Source organism: Alosa sapidissima, chromosome 17 (genome assembly GCF_018492685.1).
Source record: "Alosa sapidissima isolate fAloSap1 chromosome 17, fAloSap1.pri, whole genome shotgun sequence".
Classification (NCBI taxonomy): Eukaryota; Metazoa; Chordata; class Actinopteri; order Clupeiformes; family Clupeidae; genus Alosa; species Alosa sapidissima.
In genome coordinates this window covers 32,083,915-32,103,914 of record NC_055973.1, presented here as the reverse complement: position 1 = coordinate 32,103,914, position 20,000 = coordinate 32,083,915, and the positions used below count along the sequence as shown (strand labels likewise).

Here is a 20,000-nt window from a genome sequence, read left to right as displayed (position 1 = left end):
ACCTTGAGCATGCTACTGTCTACCAGCGGAGCTCGAGAACAGACCCATGTATGCATGTAAATATGGGCAGATATATAGGCTACAGTATCTTTTATCATACTGAATATTTTTACCAAAATGCCCTGAAGGCACATTGCATGTTCAACTGTCACTATTCCAACTCTCTGACAAGTCAGCCACCACTTTAGGAGTGCTAATTTCCCACAATCATACCATTACAGCTAATGAGTGAGAAAAACAAACCTTGCTGTTTTTTCTCTCCAAACTTTAAACATATTCTTTTCATGATTTTTAACAAACCATTAAACCATTTTGAACAAAAATCCAAATCTGGCTTCATCTCAAGTTTATGAGATCATACGGCAGAGTTCAGTGCAGCTGTGTTTCAGTTTCTCCATCACTTTCTATCAGTTGGTTATAGTGGACTCACTGGGGACCACAACGTACATGGGCCCAATCTGTGATAAACATCACATACAGTATCAGGACTCACAAAGCTAAAAAGGATTATTTTCAAGCAGCCTGAAGCTCAAATAAGACCTGGCTAATGACGTCTAGAAGCCTGGACTACAATGGATAGTTGCCAGGTGCTGTCACAAATACCCAGATCATTCCTGTAATATAATAACTCTGTGACGGTTGCATTCTTCTTGCTAGTGTAGCCCACACCACAGACTGTGTAAGTGCTGGACCCCAGTGTCCATTGGGTTAACAGTATCACCAGTCACATTGGTGACACCAGATCACAAAGATGCGTCTGCCAGAGGAAGCAGCCCACCATTCTTCCCTTATAGCCTACGGAAATAACTACAGTAATACTATAGGAGGCATTATGATATATAATATAATATAATATCTATTTAATGTATCTATTATCTATAATGTCCTTACCCTGTATAGTGTGGCCTACATATAATGCAGTCATCGTAATTTTATAGTATACCCCAAAAATACTATTAGATCCCTATAACCTCTATAGTATATTCCTATTTTTCGTAAGGGTTGTTAGGATCCTCGTATTAATAGGTTTCAGGCGTTGTTTTCAAATGGTAGTCAAAAAACACCTGGTTTACCTGATGATTGTGATGTCAGACGTCACAAATAATTTCGGTTTTTCAAAAGAGCTTACCTTGAATCCTCTCTTTCTCTTCCCTCCTCTCTTGGGCTATTCGCAATCTGTCTTTTTTAGGGGTGCAGTTTAAATCGACCAAAGCAGAATAAACTGTTTAAAAAAAAAATGGAGGGAGGGGGGGTTACAGTGAGTGGTGGAACATGAGAAATTATGACAAATTATTGGTGGAGTCCAATATCACATGTCTAGCCTTAGGTATGATAAGCCTTGTTTTATTTTGGCACGTGCGCGATGCACGCGCACAAATATACGCATCATAAGATGTGGGTCTCATTAATGTGCAAAATAATGCTAATATGAGGAGATTCAGATGCGCTTGAAGGGCAAAAAGGTTACATTTTGTTCATGAGCATGTGTTTATTTCAGAAATGTTGCATTCATTTCAGAACATACAACCACTTCAGTCCTATGTCCAAATGAGAAAATGTTAATGTCATAAAATGCCACTGAATTGCCCCTGTTTTGTACATCCTGGGTCCAAAACAGCAAGTTACATAGCCAACGGAACGCACTTTTGGTAAAAGAAATTGCATTTCAACGTTGTTCAACCCAGAGCCTCTGGTTCAACCTATAGGCAATGCAAGTCATCATGCAGTAATATAGCAAGTCTTTCGAGGGATAGCTTACGATAGCTTATATCCTCTCCCTTTCCCACTGCAGATGTATGGAAAGATTTAGGGAATCAGACTATATTGAAATGAATAAACCTGATCTTTATATTTCCATTATATGAACGCAATAGTGCCATAGTGAAGATTCCTTAGTAAAGATCCTGCTCACAGTGTAAACATATCCCACAACATGAAGGTAACTTACCGGACGGTCTTTCAATTGACATCTCATATGCAAGACTTCTTCCCCTCTGTCCACTCCGACACGAAATAAAGAGGAGTGTCGTAGCCTCGGTTATCAGAATCTTAAAATCTATCCTGTAGTGAGTTATTATTGGCCTTATTCAGCACACATGCGCTGTCCATAGCCGGCTTTACAGTATAACGTAAAGATGTTGCACGGGTCTCTTCAACTGGAAAACAAGTCTGGTAAACACTAACGAAAACTGAGAATTAGACCTACAGTTAGCCTATTTGTGGGGGCTATATATTAATATATGGCTTTTCTTGAATTGTTCTTCCTGAACCAAAGCAGAAAATTATAATCCAGACTCTTTCTCGCATGGTGATCCACGATATACTGTAGTGTGAGACCAGCTTGTGCAGTAGGCTACCCAAGGGGCTGCATTACATCATAGTTTATCATGTTCCATACAGGTTCGCATGGCAGCCACACATGGAGAAATTACTGCCAATATAGCCCCAAGACATTTAATTCAGATGCTTCCAGTATAAAAATAACAGCACGACACGTTTTGTGTGCTTTAAATTAGTCACAATTTTGTTTTCTTACATTTCCTACATACAAGAAAACATCAGTACATGTTTGATATGGTCTGTTATTTTACTGCCCTACCTGGGCCGTTACACTATATACTATTTAGATTCAAGAGAAGGGATGGGGGGGGGGGAGGTTTTCAGCACAATCATTTCAAGTCAGGGCAACAACAATTGGTTTTAAGACAGATCTACCAAATATCCTACTGTGCTGTACAGAAGACAGACTTGTATCCACCATCTAGCTGCTAGAAATGACCGTTCATCCTCAGGAGACTTCAGTTCACCCTCATGCACGCGGCATGCTTCACCTATGGAGTTGGCAGGGCTGGCACGTGAGTGCACACAAGCGAAACATGTAGCGGCTGAGGTCACCCGTGCCTACAGCAAAACCTAAAGCTCATGAGCGCGCGCGCACGACCCAATTAAGCGCTCATCTCGCTCACACACACACATCTACATCATTGTTACTCATGTACAGATAAAGGCAATGTGTGCGACTATACTGCTTTTGAGGCATGATCATTGGTTCAGAGGTTGAACTGTTGTTCATACTTTGCATCCCGTTGTTTTGGTATTTCAAAGAATACAAATGACGGCAAAATACGAATCTCAGAAATTTGTTGTCAAGATGTACAATTATTTTGAGAGCTCTGATGTATCCAAAAATTGTAAATAAACGTTGGAAACCAATTTGACTTTGTGTCAAAACATAGAGGGTACAGAGGATTCCTTGTGGGACTGACATGCAAATACATACTAAAAATAACACAATATATGGAACATTCACTAGAATTCAACAGCAGCCAATAATCAGACTTGGAGCAGAGATGGTGTCACACTTAAAACAATCCTTACACCAGAAGACTTTCACAAGATTTGGGAAATATTCTTTAAAGACTGTAGTCTTGTTAATAGCTTGAATGTGTGTGTGTGTGTGGGTCATTGGTTAAGACTCCAACCTTTCAAGAATATTTCCCAAATCTTGTGTATGGGTAGCAAAAATGGCTTGTTAACATCTCTGACTTGCTGCAACCCCACTTATACCTAAACTTAGTCTACTATTTCAGCAAATAAATCAAAATAACTACTGTAACTTAATTTACTTTAGTGAACTTAAAATCCGACTCTTCAACAGCGGTCACTGCAAACATCATGCTCATGTGACCGTTAAATAATGGAAATAATCCCTCCTTCCCCATGTGCCCACTTGAAATGGGAACTTTTCATCCCCACAAATGTAAGTCAAGGATGAGGATGATTTAATGTATCGGTGTTTTTTTATTCAACATCCCTCAATCCATAAAGACAGCATTTTACAATACTTAAATGCAACACAACTGCTATACAAATAGAAACAGAGAGGCTTGGACAGGCATTTGCGCTTGTTTTCAGAAATGCAGCTGCTTTGCACAGAGATCTTTTCATTATTCAATTTATCTATACCAGAGACCAAAAAAAAAAAAAAAACATAATGAGGTTGTCAAATAGAAAAATACAGAAAACTGGAGCCTGTGGGTTAATGGGCCTGAGACGAGCTTGCTCTCAATTTGGTGTTAATTCTTACGATCAATGCATGAGCTATTGCATTGTAATATCAGTATTTAATGGAGAAGAAAGGGAAACAATACACATTCAGAGTGAATCTGGAGGCATGTTAGTGGCATCAAACTGTTCCTGAAGAAACACGTCTTACCATCTAAGCTCTCAGGCGGAGATAACAAGTTGACTAAAAACTTCTACAATGATTCAGACTGCCAGACCAAATATAAAATGGTTCATATTTTTTATTGCGAATCCAGAGATTCTGAACTAAATTCCACATGTGTGTGTGAAATTAATATAAATACATAAGATAACAAAATATATCGGGTGAGCCTGGTGCTGCAGTCAGGTTAGAGGTGACGGAATCCCAAAGGTAGCCACCTGATAAGCGGGGAGGAAGGGAGCAACTCCAAAGACAGCTCAGGAGATTGGTCAGATCTGTCCAGGCCGAGCACGCGTACCCCTCCTCCTCACAGTGTCGTGTTTAGATCTGGAGGGTCGTCAGAAGGCCAAAGTTATATTGTGATACACAAATAGTACAACAGCTGTTGCTACGTATAAATGTTTCCTACAAACAGTATAACAGCAGGAGCTACGTATGTGTCACACAAAGAACACATATTTGACACATTGTATATATCTTAACAATGATGCTATAATCTAGGTTTTGATGGACTGTTATACGTGCAGGGACGGTAGTGTACTCACATCATCAATGTCCTCGTCATCATCACCAATGTCATCAAACATGATTTCATCATCATCTCCAGGTCCAAAGGTATCCGTCTCGTTGATTTTGGCTGTTCAGAAAGAAGATTCTCAGCTTCAGGTTACAGTAATTTGCACACAGTATGCACAGCAGAGACATGTTGGTTAATCACATACAGTTTTATCTGTAAACACTGTTGAAAAATGAATGCTGAATCAATGGAAAAAAATTGACCAATTTCTGTGCACTGACGATGGTCTGAGATCGAAACGTTTTGCACTTATCACTACTTTGCTTTTTATTAAAGAAGTCTGCTCCATTAAATCGGTAGTATTTGGTGTGCAAGTTCGGAACTACCACGCCTTGGTTTGGGGCGCAACACAGAACTGACTCTGGCCAATATCTGTATGTCCATAAGATATTCTCACCATGCTCCGGAAGCTCTCCGTAGGCTTTCAGGCTCCTGGCTTCATCAGCATTGTACTTCAGGATGACATCAGCTTTGTTGTCCTAAAGGGCAGAGGAACTGGGAATCACTAACCATCCCCTCAGACTTAGCCAAGTTTGAAAGCGACAACACATATGATTCCTTTATGCACCGAGACCAAAAGACAAATTTCATGCAAATGTATTCTTCTCTATCTTTTGCTTTAGCTTAACACACACATCCTTATTCCTCAGTCTACAAGGCAATGCCAGACTGTCAATCAAGGAACTAATGCTATTTGATAGAAGAAAATAATTCTTATGATTGTACTACTACACAATGTGTTTGGATAAATTATGCAACAGCAGAACAGAATCCACTAACTCTTAACATAGCTCATTAATATATAGAATGTGAGTTAACATCATGCCTCCAATATCACACAACACTAGCAGAGTTGATGCTATGCTAGCGTGCCAGTAAAAATGGTGTGCAACTCTAAACACAAGACTGGGCTATACATCCCACTGCTTAAGAGTGACATTGTGAATCTCCAGAAACATTAGAACGATAATATAGTTCAACAAACCTGATAGTCTCTTAGTCCAACAAGAATAATGTCTGATGTATTGATCCACACCTGCAAGTGAAAGGACCATATGGTGAGTGATTTGGTCTCAAATGATACACGGTGTATGTTAACAAGCAAGACCGGTAACCAATGGCATTTTGTGAACAATGGAGTTTCAAGAACAGCAAAGGTAGGAACAAAGTTGTCTGAATGCAGTGCATTAATACACTGGGATTCTATTTATTAGGAAGATGTAAAATACTGTTTAGAGGATAGATCGCCCAGAGCAGTCACAATCTAATAATCCCAACACAAGTGAGCTAGCCAGCACAATGTTGGTCAAGAGGAAGTAGGCATCCTTTCATCGTAGGCACAAGTGTACTCAAGACTGGAAATTCAAATATTTTATTTCCTACTGCTTTATAGATATGAACTATATGCAGGCTCTCCGTAAGAGATTATGGAAACTGCCATTATTTTCATTTGTATAGTCGAGTACCCGCATCAAGGGCTTGCGGTTTGTCTAGTTTACAGCGATGAGCAGGCCAACCCGTAATCCGCAGGTGCCCCCTGAGTGTCTGGGATGCCAGATACCACTGTTGCGCCTTCTAAAGGCGTTGTGGGCATAATTCTATACTGATGAAGAATGGGGTCTGATCACCCCAGTGAAATGCTCTCGAAAGCTGTTCTGTTCGTGACATTTTTTGTCCACAAGGGTTGCTTCATTGGTGGTTTTGTTTTTGATGGCAAATAGGCTTGTTGACCTCTGTGGCAAATCCCATATCTATAGCAGGATAGGATTCTCACATCACTCCTGTGTATATCTGACATGATTTCTGGGTTAACAATCCCTTTAACAATAAGTTGAGAAAATGTTGAGTCAGCATGTAACTAGACTAAGCAAGCAAATTGTACCTTTTTCCGGAGCTTTCCCCGGATGTGACAGAGTCGCTTCACCCCATCAAAGCACATAGCCTCCAACCTGCCATTGCCCAACATCTTTATCACCTGAGCATATTCTGAAAACAAAAGACAGAGCTCGAAATGTCAGTGACTATGACCAGAGACAAGTATACACCAAGACAATACAGCAAAAGGACTCAGCGTGTGATTGCATTCTGAGAAACTTCACCTTGTCCATCTTCCTTGAACACCAACTCTCTCTTTTCGGACTCATTTTCGTTCTTACCACGACGCCGATTCTTACCTCCCTTACCTGCAAAAACAAAGGGAAGTACAAATTAACATCATCAGTTCGCCTACTGAAGCAGATACCAACCATGTTATGAGAGAACACTGTTGACTATAGAAAAATCGACCACAGTGACATGATCAGTGATTCGACCTCTTTTCACAAGTCAAGTTTTATTGTATAACATTAAAGAGCACTGGGCATGTATGTGTAGGTTTCAGCTTATGGAACAATGCAATTCCGTTCTTGCTAGCTAGTAAAATGTACGTAACGTTACCAGAAATCAGTAGCTGGAATCAGCAGTCGACCGCGGCAGCTAACGTTAGTGAGTTACAATTGTATAGCTAACGTAAGGGATCAGCAAATGACAGATCTTGCCACCAAACGGAATACCCAAAGAGCAAGGCTGGTCACTTGAATACGTAACAGTTAGTAAGGCCTCAAAATCTTTAAAATGATCACTGCGTTGTTGGCCCAAAATCAACAAGGGTTACAACAAGTGTTTTCGGCCTGTAGTTACTAGCTAGCTAGCATTAAGCCCCTGCCCAAACCCAATTCGCCGGTGTCAGCATCAGCTTTCCTTAACGTTACCACTCACCATCTGAAATAATTCTTCAAGACATCACCAAGCACAATATATATTTACATATACAGTGTAACCGAAAGTATCCGTTAAGTGTGGTGTTAACATGATTAGACTACATCGATTAATGTTTAAATGATATGCTAACTGAGCTAACTCTGCTAACTAGCTAGGTAAGGAACTAGGAATATCTCGTGTCACGCTTTCAATGCGTGTTCTCGGTGGCTATGCTAACATTAGCCGGCAAACTGCGCACTCAGAAATCGATTAACACCTTCAACGAAAGGACATAATTCAGTTCACGAACCTTTATTTTTGGGCATATTCTTTAAAGCGGTGTCCTAACTTCGAGTCCGTGTTGATTTTAAGTTTCAATTGAAGATATGCGAAAATGACTTCACCACTTTCCCAGATGCCTGTCTGGCGTCAAAGTCCTTTTCGTAGCAATCCGAGTGAAAAAGGGCGCCTGCGCGGGGAGGGGAACCGTTCGTTCTAGTAATTTTAGTGCAACTTCGTTTAAAACGTGAACACGACGAGCTTTTGAAGTTTTTTTAATTCACATTTGTGTAAATATATATGTATACATTATTTTTAGCTGGTATATTGCAGTCTTGCACTACTTAAGTTACTTGTTGTAATGTGTGGGGTTTTTTTACATGAGAAAAACAAATAACTGTTATTCTCTCACAATGTAACATTTGAGATAAGTATCATGTCTGAAAGTAATGAATTAAATAAAGATTACAATTAAAAACAATCTCTACGCAGCTGTAAAGCATAAACCCTGGCGGTGTGAGCAGACCACAACAAGTAACCATATTTCCGATATTATATGTCAAAATAAAAGTTTTTTTGCCATTTCAACAATAGAGGAAAATGATAGAACACACAAGTTTTATTATTGAGTGTGATTGACATATCAAGCTCTTGAGCAAATGGTGCAATTTCTCATAATCCGTATGTCTCCCAATATCAGTAGTCTCAAGCAGCACAAAATAACAACGGGATGGGTGATGGAGTTGAGCAAGCGAATACTAAATTTAACACAAACAACAGCGCGTCGTAGTAAAATGAGCAACAATAATAATGCATGCTTAGATAAAAATGCAGAATGCGTATAACAGATGCGAAAATCATAATTTTCTCTTATGCTCTGGCAGATCTGCATCTAACATAGGCTAATATGTTCACAGCATGACTCGATGATGCCACCAGTGTAAGGTGGCTAGAACGAGTCTCTGCACTTCCTCTTCGTGAGACTTTGGGGAAGGAACAAATTGACATGTGAACTTCGTGAAGAACACTGGAAAAAACGAAATTAATGTCTTACAGCTGCTGTGTTATGATGCGAATTTGTTAGCGAGAGTAAAGCCAGAACAGCCACATAGGTTGTTCGAAGATACGTCGATACTTCGGAAGCAAAACATTGTTTCAAAGGGGTAGAGGTAGCCAAGGGAGCTATTAGCACAGTGGTTTAGCAGTAGCAGAAAGCTCATGCTAACGTATATGGACACAGCTGCATTTGTTGTTGGGTAGGCATAGCTCACAGGCTACTACAACCATTTGAATGAGACAAGTTGAATCTAGTCTGCTAGCAAGCAGCTTCGTCAAAAGAAACAATTATGATTCATGAATGTGCAGTTGATGGCTGTCCGAACAAATCGGACACAATTATTCACTACACATTACCAGAGGAGCCGACCAGACGTCAACAGTGGATACAATTTCTGCAAAGGAGCAGAAAAATAGACACCTCTTGCGTTAACACTAGGATTTGCGGTAGTCATTTCACAGAAGACAGCTTTACTAAACTGAACTTGGGATTCACAACAAGGTTGATATTGAATGTAAATGCTGTTCCTAGCATTTATCCAGATGGGCTGACAACGCAACCAAAACAGAAGGAGGGTAATGAGGTGGGTGTTTAAGCATGACTTTAGGGATGATAGGTTGCCTCTATTAATAATATGAAGCTATCCAGGCTAGCTACAAAGCTAACGTTGTGTGACAGCAGTCGATCATCCCGTCTTAGCCTTAGCTAGTCTGGTAATATTTTCTGTATTTTGAAAGAAATCAGGAAAACCAATACCACAGTCCTGATGGTCATATACTTATGTATTAGAATATTGCCACCTCTTAGTTCCTTTGGTTAAGAACTTTAACTAAAATTCAAGCTGCCTCCCCTTACAGAAAATCACTGCAGTTTTTTCAAGTGTCAGAACTGCTGTTTAAAAAAAGAAAAAAAAAAGAAAATTATCTTGTTGTTCATACGGAGCCGTAAGGGGACATAAGCAAAATCAAATCTAAAGTTTAGTTTCATGTGCTCATGTGAAACTTTCATGTGCACACGCAAAAGTTTTATGTGCGCACATGAAACTTTCACATGAGCACATGAAACTAAACTTTTGATTTTTTTTTGCTCATGTCCCTAAGCTCTGTAGTTCATATGCTGAAATGCAACATTTTGGACATGAAACTGCATTGTTCTGCGTTGTACTTAAGAAAAAATTGCAGGTTTTCTTGTGTGAAGGTGTTTTAAGAGTTATACAGTCAGTGTAATTTGCTAGTTGAATTGATCTTTTTCAGACACACGCAGAGAATGCCAATGAAGTAGAAAGTGGCATCATTGTCAGTGACACTATTTCTTTGGCCTGTGTGAAAGAGGAGCCACTCACGGAGGAACCGAGTTGTGATGCTATGAGGACCATTAAAGAGGAACCGCTGGAAGATGAGGGATATGGAGATTCATCCTCCCACAATTCATCCTCCTTCATCCAACACACTGATGATGAAATGTTTGAACATGATGGCACTATTTTAAAAATAGAAGTTTGCGAAGATCCCATCACTTTTGATGATGGTAAACCATTTCACTGTGCACATTGTGGTGAGGGTTTTCTGAACAAGGGGGTACTCAAAATACATGAAATAGGACACATCAGGTCCAAATTTTTGTCTCCTCCAACGTCAGGGTCCCACCTCTGTAAGCACTGTGGAAAAGCCTTTGCCCACAAAGCATTTTTAAAAGCCCATCTAAAAATCCATGCTAGTATGGAGTCACAAATGTCATTTGCCTGCAGTAAATGCAACAGGAGATTTCGCAACCAGTCAAGTCTCAATAAACATATGCTTAATCATTTGACAAGGTTAAAATATCCATGTCCGGTGTGTGGGGAAGACTTTGAAATGAAAGGTAGTCTTCACCTCCACATAAAGATGCATCCAGGAGAGAGGTTTCGCTGCAAGTTTTGCGATCAAAGATTTTTAAAAATCGATTCCTACCTGCGACATGTGGATCGACACACGGTGGTAACCCCGTACTATTGTGAGAAGTGCAAAATCTACCAGCTTACCGAGAGAGGCTTCCTGCTACACCAGAAAAGGCATGCCCACAAAGACCTGGTGCTGGCCATGGTTGCAAATGGCAAGTTGAGTAAGAAGGGGACAATTCCAACCCGTTATTTCGACCTAGTACCTCAGCACCATGAAGCTGAAGAGAAAATGGTGGTCGACTCACCATCATTAGATTCTAAACGTCTCCTACAGTCATCAAACCAAACTGAAACAACACCTATAGTTAAGTTAGCTCTAGAAACAGCACCTCTAGTTAAGTTAGCTCTAGAAACAACACCTATAGTTAAGTTAGCTCTAGAAACAGCACCTCTAATTAAGCCTAGTGAGAGTCCATCACCTGAAAGACCACGTGACACTGAAATGAAAATAAATACTTGATGCTTGAGTTGATGGGCCTATGTTGAGAAACTTCACATAGCACTCAATGAAGAAACGTAATTCTCACTTTAGATTTCTTAAATGTTCAAAGGCGACACAGCCTTAAGAGTAGGTTATGCAAAAAGATTCAGAGATTTTAGAGCATGTTTCATATTGGGACTTTCATAATATGTTTGTACAAAGTAGTACTGTATATGAACCCTTAAACCTGTATCTTGACTTTTAAAAATATTTTTTTTTTATAACTAGCCTGTCTCAAATAATGTAATCAGTGTTGTTACAGTTGTACAGTTGTATGGCTGTATATCATGTAATAAAACACCAGCCTTTACATTCATGTCAACGCAACAATCATTTCCTGTATTCCAAAAAGCAGTTTTGCCCTTTATGAAGTCAAGACTTGTTTAGTTTTGTATTCTCGCTTTCTTTACTTTCTTTATGTTATAGACTAGTCGTTATTAAGTTATTATTTTACTGTACGTAATTGTACATGACATACGGAACAGAAGTAGCCTACTGCAGTGGAATTTTAAGACTTCACTTTGGTGTTAATAATTATCACATATGTGGATAATGAACTGCTGCAATGCTCCCTGGATCTTGTTTTGTCCTTTTTATATGCAATGTATTTTGTATTCACTGTGTCCTATTTTGTAAGTATTCAAGAAACTAAATGGTGAAATGAATTAAAATGGTAGACTAAACCCAGATAGAATGTTTAAATAGTCAATTTGGCATGGCTGAAGATGTTATATTGAAGCTATATGGCACATGGGTAGATAGGCCTACAAAATACAAACATACAAAAGCTAGACTTATGTGTTTCCCCTCAGGTATGTATTGGGTTATAATCAACCTCGATTACTTACCCTTTAGAAACGTCAGCTCAACATTATAGGTCAACTCTTTTGCATGCATGCTGCCCATAGCGTTATGGAGATAGTTGCAGCTACATTAGGCTACATCTTTTCGCCCTTTAGTTCAGCCTGCTATATAAACATACTTTAATTTGTCACCAGTTGTGTTTTGTGTAGAAAAGCAATTATGTATATTTAAGATAAAAAATGGTGTCTGATCTTTATTTGTCCTTGTGTGATTGATTCTTAAAATTACATCTGCAATAAGTAAGCAAGCCTAAGTAGCGCATTTTCATACACAAAGCGCGCAGCACAATGCGCTAGGTATAGACCTAAATAAATTGCATGATTTTCCATGTATTCATCTACATAGGCTACAGTTTCACAGAAGAAATAATCTGTCGATTAATGGGTAAACCCAGAGCCATATAAAGGGTAAACCTATAGGTTTACGGGGTGGCGAATGGAATGTGGGCGACAGTAATGCTGACTTGAGTTTTAGCCCAGGTCGCCAGTCTCGCCTACAAATCCGACTGGAAAAATATTCACATCTCCTAGGCTAGGATGGCACTGAAGAGTGTAGAGTTAAGAAATCCTTATGCCTCCTAAAATATAGCTTACATAATGCAACATTGCATATCAAATGAAAGGAGACCAGCAACACTTTATCACTATAGCAGCACACTTCTGTGAACCTATTGTACATTAGTAATAATATAGTTATATAATTCCCAAACAAACTTTTAGGCTATCTAACCATTGCTGATTAGCCTAAACTACCACCCATACCACCACAGATAGACGATAGGCTAGCTACATTGTAGCTTATGCGTTCGCGGTCTTCATATCAACATGATCACGTGGTCTTGAGGGATTTCCTGAAAACACTGAGGAGACAACGTGCGGCTCCAAAACGACTGTGAAAAGTTCGGCAAAACAATTCAATGTACTTTGTCGTAAGCAGTTCAATGAGATTGTATGATAGCAGGCGTTGAATTAAGATAGAAGGTCACTTGAAGAAGAAGTCGAACGAGCTTCCACTTTATTTTTAAGTTCAGTGTAGTCAGTATAGTCAGCTAGCAAGCTAGCTATATATTTACAGCAGCTGCAACATTGAATTACTTGATTGAAACAAGAGCAGAATTGGTTTCCAACATTGTCAACAGTTGAAGTTGCCGGGCTTATTTGCGTGCTTGACGAGAAAGTATGATTCACAAATGTGCAGTGACTGGTTGTCCAAACAGATCGGACACAATTATTCACTACACACTACCAGAGGAGGAAAACAGACGTCGGCGGTGGATACAGTTCATGGAAAGGGGAGGAAAAGAAATGGATGCCTCTGCATTACGGATCTGCGGTAGCCATTTCACTGAAGACAGCTTCACGAAGTTGGATTTGGGATTCACAACGCGATTAATATTAAATGTAAATGCAGTGCCCACAATTTATCCAGAGGATCTCTTAAAACTGCAAAAGGAATCTCACGTAAGTCTTTTAATGCCATGCATGCCAGCTGTTTCAGTGCAATGTTATTACTAATTTGCAGGCGGTCCATGTTTAGTAGTAGCTGGCTAATCAGCTAGCAGATGCAGTAGTCGATCGCTCAGACCTGAAATTCTGAAAATCATTAGCATAGCCATTTAGCAGTAAAATTTCTAACTTTAACACTGGTTGCAAAATATCCTTCTTTTCTGAATTTAGAAAGTATAGACTTTACTATCATGTTAACAAATAAAAAGGTAATAAACTTATAGATAACTTGATTATAAACTCGTTAATTCAGAAAAACACGGAAGGAAATTATTGAGGGAATGCCAATAATCTTCCATAAAATAAATTTCCTTTATTCCATTTATCAGCCGGTTAGATGCAACCAATTGGACTATGTTGACATGAAATTTAATTGTTTTATATTTTTTATTATGTATTTATTTTATTATTTGTTCAATTTGTTGTCTGTCTTGTATGTCTTGGTGTCATGGGTACGCTGGCGACTACGCCGCTACGTCCGGCGTCTTTTGTGTTTGTTATGTGTCTATGTCTTGTATGTGGACCGCTTTGGGATGCACTCTATGCATGTTAAATGCGCAATACCAGTGGTTCTCAAACTTTTCAATTGTTTTCTACCACCTCAGAAAACAAATGGCTCTCCAAGTACCACCATTATGACCGGCATTAAATTACAGTAGTGTAGGCCAATTTCACTACATATTTTACGTTGTACATATTTGTTTTGTGTCAGCTTTTTTTTTTAATTAAGACAACAAATAATTTAAATTTAACTTCAGTGATTGTGTGGTTATGGATTTTGTATTATATATACAATTTGAAGTGATTATTTATAAAACATCTCAGACTCCCAGAGTACCACTAGAGAGAGTCCACGTATCACCCCCGTACCACAGTTTGAGAACCACTGCACTATACAACTAAAACTGACTTGACATTTATTGGAGGCAGAGTTACATGTATGTTACACACACACACACACATATATATATATATATATATATATATATATATATATGTATATATATATATATATATATATATACATACACACATATATATTTAATCACATACATTGTCACTTTTTTGTTTACTTTCAGCATCCTCCACTAGAGGATGGTCCAGCAGGAGCAGTCTGCATCAAAAGAACTGATACAAGTTCTTCAGATCTTTGGAAAGAAGTCCTGGCTAAGGGTGAGCTGGATGAAGACGATATGACTGAGGAGCCTGCTGAAGATGACGATTCAGTTGAAGATGAGATGACTGATGAGCCATTCGATTTAGTGAAAGTCGAACCACCACATGAAAATGGATACGGTGATTCATCATTTGATCAACACAAAACTCTGAATATCAACTCCTCTCTGAAACAATATAATTGCGATCAGTGTGGAAGGAACTTTTCTCACAAAGCGTTTTTGAAAGCCCATCAGAAGATCCATGCCAGTGTGGAGTCACAGATGTCATTCAGCTGCACGATGTGCGACAGGCGGTTTAGTAAAAAGTCAGGGCTGAATAAACACATGCATAATCACCTGGAAAGGCCAAACTACCCCTGCCCAGTGTGTGGAGAAGAATTTGAATTGAAGGGTAGCCTCCATAGCCATGTGAAATCACACCCTGGAGAGCGTTTTCGATGTAAATTCTGTGACCAGGGATTTTTAAAGATCGACGCCTACATGCGCCACGTGGACCGGCACACTGTGGTAACCCCGTACTATTGTGAGAAATGTAAAATCTACCAGCTGACAGAGAGAGGCTTCCTGCTCCACCAGAGAGGGCATTGCCGACAAGAGTTGGAGAAGAAACTGACTGAGAGTAGGATGGTGGGGGGTAGAAAAGGTGGCAGACCTAAAAAGAACCTCGTTCAGATTCAGAACCTGCCGCAGCAAGTTGCAGCAGACCCACAAGGGGGCGCTGAAATCTCTGGACCAAACCTGACCCTGCAGTCGCTCACCAACACTAACGGCACACTGCTGAAGGCGTCTGGTGAAGATTCATCACATGAGCTGACCAACCCCTCAGATGAGGCTGAAATGGTGGAGGAGCAAGTACCACCTAGGGATGAAATAAAGGAGGCCTGTAATGCCAGTTCAGAGGATGGTCCAACAACAAAACATTGCATCAACGGATCTGAAACAATTCCTCCAAATGTTTCTAAAGAGGGACTGACTGAAGCAGAGATGCTTGGTGCGCCGATCGAAGATGAGCTGAATGACGAGCCATTTAATATAGTCAAAATTGAACCACAAGATTTAAACAGATACGGCGTTCCATCGTTCACTAAACGCTTTCCCGTGGAAGATAGCAGCGTTCTGAAACCGTATCATTGCTATCAGTGTGGAAGGGACTTCACTCACAAAGCGTTTTTGAAAACTCATCAAAAGGTCCATGCCAGTATGGAGACGATGGCATTCAGCTGCACAAAGTGCGACAGGCGATTTAATAAAAAGTCAGAGCTCCACAAACACATGCACAATCACCTGGAAAGGCCAAACTATCCTTGCCCAGTGTGTGGGGAAGAATTTGAAATTAAAGGTGGCCTCCATAACCATGTGAAATCACACCCCGGAGAACGATTCCGCTGTAAATTCTGCAATCAGAGGTTTTTAAAGATCGATCCGTACTTGAAACATGTTGACAGACACACAGTGGTGACCCCATACTATTGTGAGAAATGCAACGTGTACCAGCTGACCGAGAGAGGCTTCCTGATACACCAGAGAGGGCATAACGCAGATGACCTGCAGCCCAAACCGACCAAGCCTCGGCCGGTGCTGAAAAGACGGAGACGCCGTAGAAAGAACCGCGTTCTAATGAAGAACCCACCCAAGCCAGTTGCAGCAGAACCACAATTGGACTCTGAAGTCCCTGAACCGAAACTCACCCTGCAATCACATGCCGACACCAACGGCACACTGCTGGAGGCGTTCCCATCGCATGAGCCAACAGGCCCCTCAGACGAAGCTGAGATGGAGCAGGAGGAGGAGGAAGAGCAAGAGGAGCAGGAGGAGGAGGAAGAGCAAGAGGAGGAGGAGCAGGAGGAGGAGGAGGAGGAGCAGGAGGAGGAAGAACAAGAGGAGGAGGAGGAAATGTCGCCTGAGGATGAAACCTCGGATGGCAGTCTAAAGGAATCTACAGATTGAGATTTACACAATTAAGATTGGAGAGTCTGATCTCACTTCATGATTTCATGTTTGTCCCCTTTCTAGACCCATGTTTATTACAGGCTGTTGTATGTCCTCACACTTTGTATGTAAGTAAGTTATAGATGGGCTTTAACTAATGAATTCTTGCTAGCGATCATGGTATATCCAAATCTAGATGAAATTAATTGTGTGTGGTCACAGTTGTCAATCATGATTTATATTGTCACTCATATTTGAGACCTGTAAATACTTCTCTGGTCTGTTTTTATCAGCTGTGTCAAAAGGGGAGTTAATGAGGCATCATGCTGGAAATTCAGTCATGCAAACGAGTCATATTTTTTTACACAGTAGCTATGTGATTAAAGAGAGGATGATTGTCACATTAGGAACAACTTTTTTAGCAAGTGAGCTTTTTACACCTGAAAGGAGTAATTCTTCTGTACGTTTTTGAGTAATTGTAAAAATGTCACGCTTATGGTCTGTATCCTCTTTTTGAAGCATCTTGTTCATGAAGGATGAATAAAACCCTCAACAATTTGTCGTTGTCTCAGATAAGGAATGTAATTTACACTCAAAACACCAGTTAATACATAAGAGCTTTTTATTAGATAGAAATCTTTTAGTTTTATTTTTTTTACTACATTTACAAAAAAGAGGGACAAACTGTAGCAGCGTTCCTAGACAAGAAGCAATAATAGTTTTCCAGCAGTCCTCAGTACAAGGTAAGGAGAGACTAAGGATAAAGAACACAACCCCTCCTGTCGCAGCTAACACGGGTATGTCACACACACCTGTTGGAACACAGTAGAAATCATAAAAAACCCTCAGTTCTGCATATATACACATACATACATACATACATACATACACACGTCGTCTTGGCCACTAATGATTATACAACCTATTCCATGCACATATATAAAAATACATTTATGTCTTGAAAAGTAATTCTGCTGTCACTGAGTGATTCCATCCCTACTGTTGACATACATAGAGAGCAGCAGAGGGGCTGGACAATACTGCTGTGTGCTTGAGTCTCTTCACCGTTACACAATGCATTGCATTTTATCACATAGACCTGAGTTCTCTTGGTTTGTGAATATATCCAGTTCTGCATCACAGGATTAGAATGACGCACTTCCTCCATGCGTCCACTTCAGTCCACTGTACAGCTGACCATTGGGGGGGGGGGGGGGGGTCATTGGTTTCTGGCCTTTCTCTCAGTCTTCCAGTTGTCAGTGTCTTTCTACAGGGGCTGGCAGAGCTGACGGCGATGTGCTCCTTTCACGGGCAGCCCCCTCCTCGTAGCAGACAGCAGGGAAAGGGTCTACATTAGGGAGTCTTCACAAGCCTGAATTCTAACACATGTTGCCGGCCACTGTAAGTGCTCAGGTCTGTTTTCTGATTGGTAACGGAGCCCCACGGAGGCAAGGTGGACTAAAGACGACGCTAAGGAGCAGGAGGAGTGGAGCCCTGACCGCAGAGGAGTGTTACAATCAAGCCCCCAAAGCAACGCTTCCAGCATCGGCCTCATTCAGCTCAGCCTAAATAATCCTGCTCCAACAAGGGGCACATGTGCTTTGCATGGTGAGGTCACCATCAATACAATCATATATTTGCATTATACATTAACCTCCAGATGTATGTGGTGCAGGGTTTACGATGTGCATATATAGCTAACTGCTCTCTCCGCCTCTGAGACACTTCCTGATGCTGTTTGCCTGATGGCTGGAGGCAGTAGTGACTCTAAGCGAGGGCTTTTTGCGCTCTCTTGGGTTACAGGCAGGCAAGAGGGAGTCGGGTCGAGACAAATGGGCTTCTGTTCGGGCTCTGTTTAGCATCGGGGGCGGGAGATGTGCAGTAGCGTCCGGTAGCCTTCAGGTCCGGTTCAGTGGCTGTGCCCAGCTTACACCTGGAGAGAGGTTAGGGAGGGAGAGTCCAGTAGGATGGTGGGGGTGGGCGGCTCAGAGGGCTGTGGAGGTGAGTTTCTTGACCCCCCTACGCTGAGCAAGAGTGGAACAACCCACAGGGTCTAGAACTGGAGTGATGTTCCTGTTGAGGGCAGAATATGTGGCTGCCATTGCCCCCTGAGGAGAGAACAACAGCATAGTTAACCACCCAACACCAACACTGCTGAGGAGAGAACAACAGCATAGTTAACCACCCAACACCAACACTGCTGAGGAGAGAACAACAGCATAGTTAACCACCCAACACCAACACGGAGTATGTTAGTGCTATTATTATCATCTTACAGACTAAGTATGTTAGTGTTAGTATTATATCTTACAGACTAACACTAAGTATGTTAGTGTTAGTATTATATCTTACAGACTAACACTGAGTATGTTAGTGTTAGTATTATGTCTTACAGACTAACACTGAGTATGTTAGTGTTAGTATTATATCTTACAGTATTATGTCTTACTGGCTAAATAAACGGGACAATAGAAAGTACCTTGACTAAGTGTGGAGCGTCTTGTCTGTTGAGCTGGTACTTGGGCAGCTGGTCCTTATGGACGATCCAGGGGTGTCGTAGCACCTGAGCTGCACTTAGCCTCTGATGAGGGTCCACGTGCAGCATCTTAGACACCAGGTCCTGAGGAAAGAAAGGCAAAAATAAGGCTTTGTTTTCATTGAATCAACAATACCACCCCACTCTAAATGCCTTTCCTGCACTCATCATGAATCGTCTACATTTACATCATAGTCATTTAAACAGATGCTTTTATCCAAAGCTACTTACAAAAAAGGGAACAAACAACGTCCAGTGTGACAAGGACATCAGTGTTAGTGCAGCGATAAGCACTGTTACACTAAGACATGCTAGTGCAGCGATAAGCACTGTTACACTAGGACATGCTAGTGCAGCGATAAGCACTGTTACACTAGGACATGCTAGTGCAGCGATAAGCACTGTTACACTAGACTCTAGAGTGACATTTCAAGCGAAGAGTAGTCAAGTGAAGGAGAAGAGAGATAGTCAGGATAAGGAGGAAGGTCGTGGTCAGTGCTAGATGAAGTATGTCCAGTTATCTTTCATGGCCATCTCATAATTGCAGGGTCTGCAGTACCTTTGCCTCGGCTGAGACCGAGTTCCAGTAACCGCCCGTCAGGGAAAACTTCCCACTCCCGATCCGAGCCAGGATCTCTTCCGGAGTGTCCTCCGGGCCATTAGCAAATGGAGTAAAGCTGCGAGAACA

At 40.8% G+C, this 20,000-nt stretch overlaps 5 protein-coding genes across 16 annotated transcripts in view; 2 read left to right on the top strand and 3 right to left on the bottom strand.

Annotated features, from left to right (window-relative positions):
• The window catches only part of map7d2b (MAP7 domain containing 2b), a 24,851-nt gene extending 22,554 nt beyond the window's left edge, over positions 1-2,297 (bottom strand). For 2 of the 6 annotated variants that reach the window (XM_042067160.1, XM_042067164.1), the window contains exons 1-2: positions 1,949-2,295; positions 1,130-1,222 (exon numbers count right to left, since the gene is read on the bottom strand). In XM_042067160.1, the coding sequence (XP_041923094.1) occupies positions 1,130-1,222; positions 1,949-1,970 (115 nt within the window). In that variant the 5' untranslated portion in view covers positions 1,971-2,295. Of the gene's footprint in view, positions 1-1,129; positions 1,223-1,948 lie in introns of all 6 variants that reach the window. The other 4 variants (XM_042067165.1, XM_042067163.1, XM_042067161.1 and 1 more) reach the window with 4 other exon arrangements.
• Positions 2,298-3,781: 1,484 nt separating this feature from the next.
• On the bottom strand, positions 3,782-8,011 carry eif1axb (eukaryotic translation initiation factor 1A X-linked b). The gene is made up of 7 exons (XM_042068390.1): positions 7,855-8,011; positions 6,905-6,988; positions 6,688-6,791; positions 5,791-5,841; positions 5,203-5,284; positions 4,774-4,865; positions 3,782-4,555 (listed from the first exon to the last, which is right to left on the bottom strand). Exons 1-7 carry the CDS (start codon positions 7,868-7,870, stop codon positions 4,550-4,552), a joined length of 435 nt encoding a protein of 144 aa, XP_041924324.1. The 5' UTR covers positions 7,871-8,011; the 3' UTR covers positions 3,782-4,549.
• A 770-nt stretch (positions 8,012-8,781) lies between these two features.
• Positions 8,782-12,356, top strand: si:dkey-226l10.6 (zinc finger protein 569). Its single transcript, XM_042068706.1, has 2 exons — positions 8,782-9,463; positions 10,134-12,356. The coding sequence occupies exons 1-2, from the start codon at positions 9,170-9,172 to the stop codon at positions 11,277-11,279; spliced, it is 1,440 nt and encodes a 479-aa protein (XP_041924640.1). The 5' UTR covers positions 8,782-9,169; the 3' UTR covers positions 11,280-12,356.
• A 619-nt stretch (positions 12,357-12,975) lies between these two features.
• Positions 12,976-17,334, top strand: LOC121688744 (gastrula zinc finger protein xFG20-1-like). 2 transcript variants are annotated; one of them, XM_042068540.1, is made up of 3 exons: positions 12,976-13,624; positions 14,749-16,651; positions 16,709-17,334. In XM_042068540.1, the coding sequence occupies exons 1-3, from the start codon at positions 13,343-13,345 to the stop codon at positions 16,792-16,794; spliced, it is 2,271 nt and encodes a 756-aa protein (XP_041924474.1). In that variant the 5' UTR covers positions 12,976-13,342; the 3' UTR covers positions 16,795-17,334. The 2 variants fall into 2 exon arrangements, with proteins under 2 accessions (XP_041924474.1, XP_041924473.1); XM_042068539.1 differs by having other exon boundaries at positions 14,749-17,334.
• Positions 17,335-17,419: 85 nt separating this feature from the next.
• Positions 17,420-20,000, bottom strand: part of rps6ka3b (ribosomal protein S6 kinase, polypeptide 3b) — a 50,521-nt gene continuing 47,940 nt past the window's right edge. For 2 of the 6 annotated variants that reach the window (XM_042068544.1, XM_042068545.1), the window contains exons 19-21: positions 19,872-19,989; positions 19,256-19,396; positions 17,423-18,884 (exon numbers count right to left, since the gene is read on the bottom strand). In XM_042068544.1, the coding sequence (XP_041924478.1) occupies positions 18,762-18,884; positions 19,256-19,396; positions 19,872-19,989 (382 nt within the window). In that variant the 3' untranslated portion in view covers positions 17,423-18,761. Of the gene's footprint in view, positions 18,885-19,255; positions 19,397-19,871; positions 19,990-20,000 lie in introns of those variants that run through there. The other 4 variants (XM_042068541.1, XM_042068543.1, XM_042068542.1 and 1 more) reach the window with 4 other exon arrangements.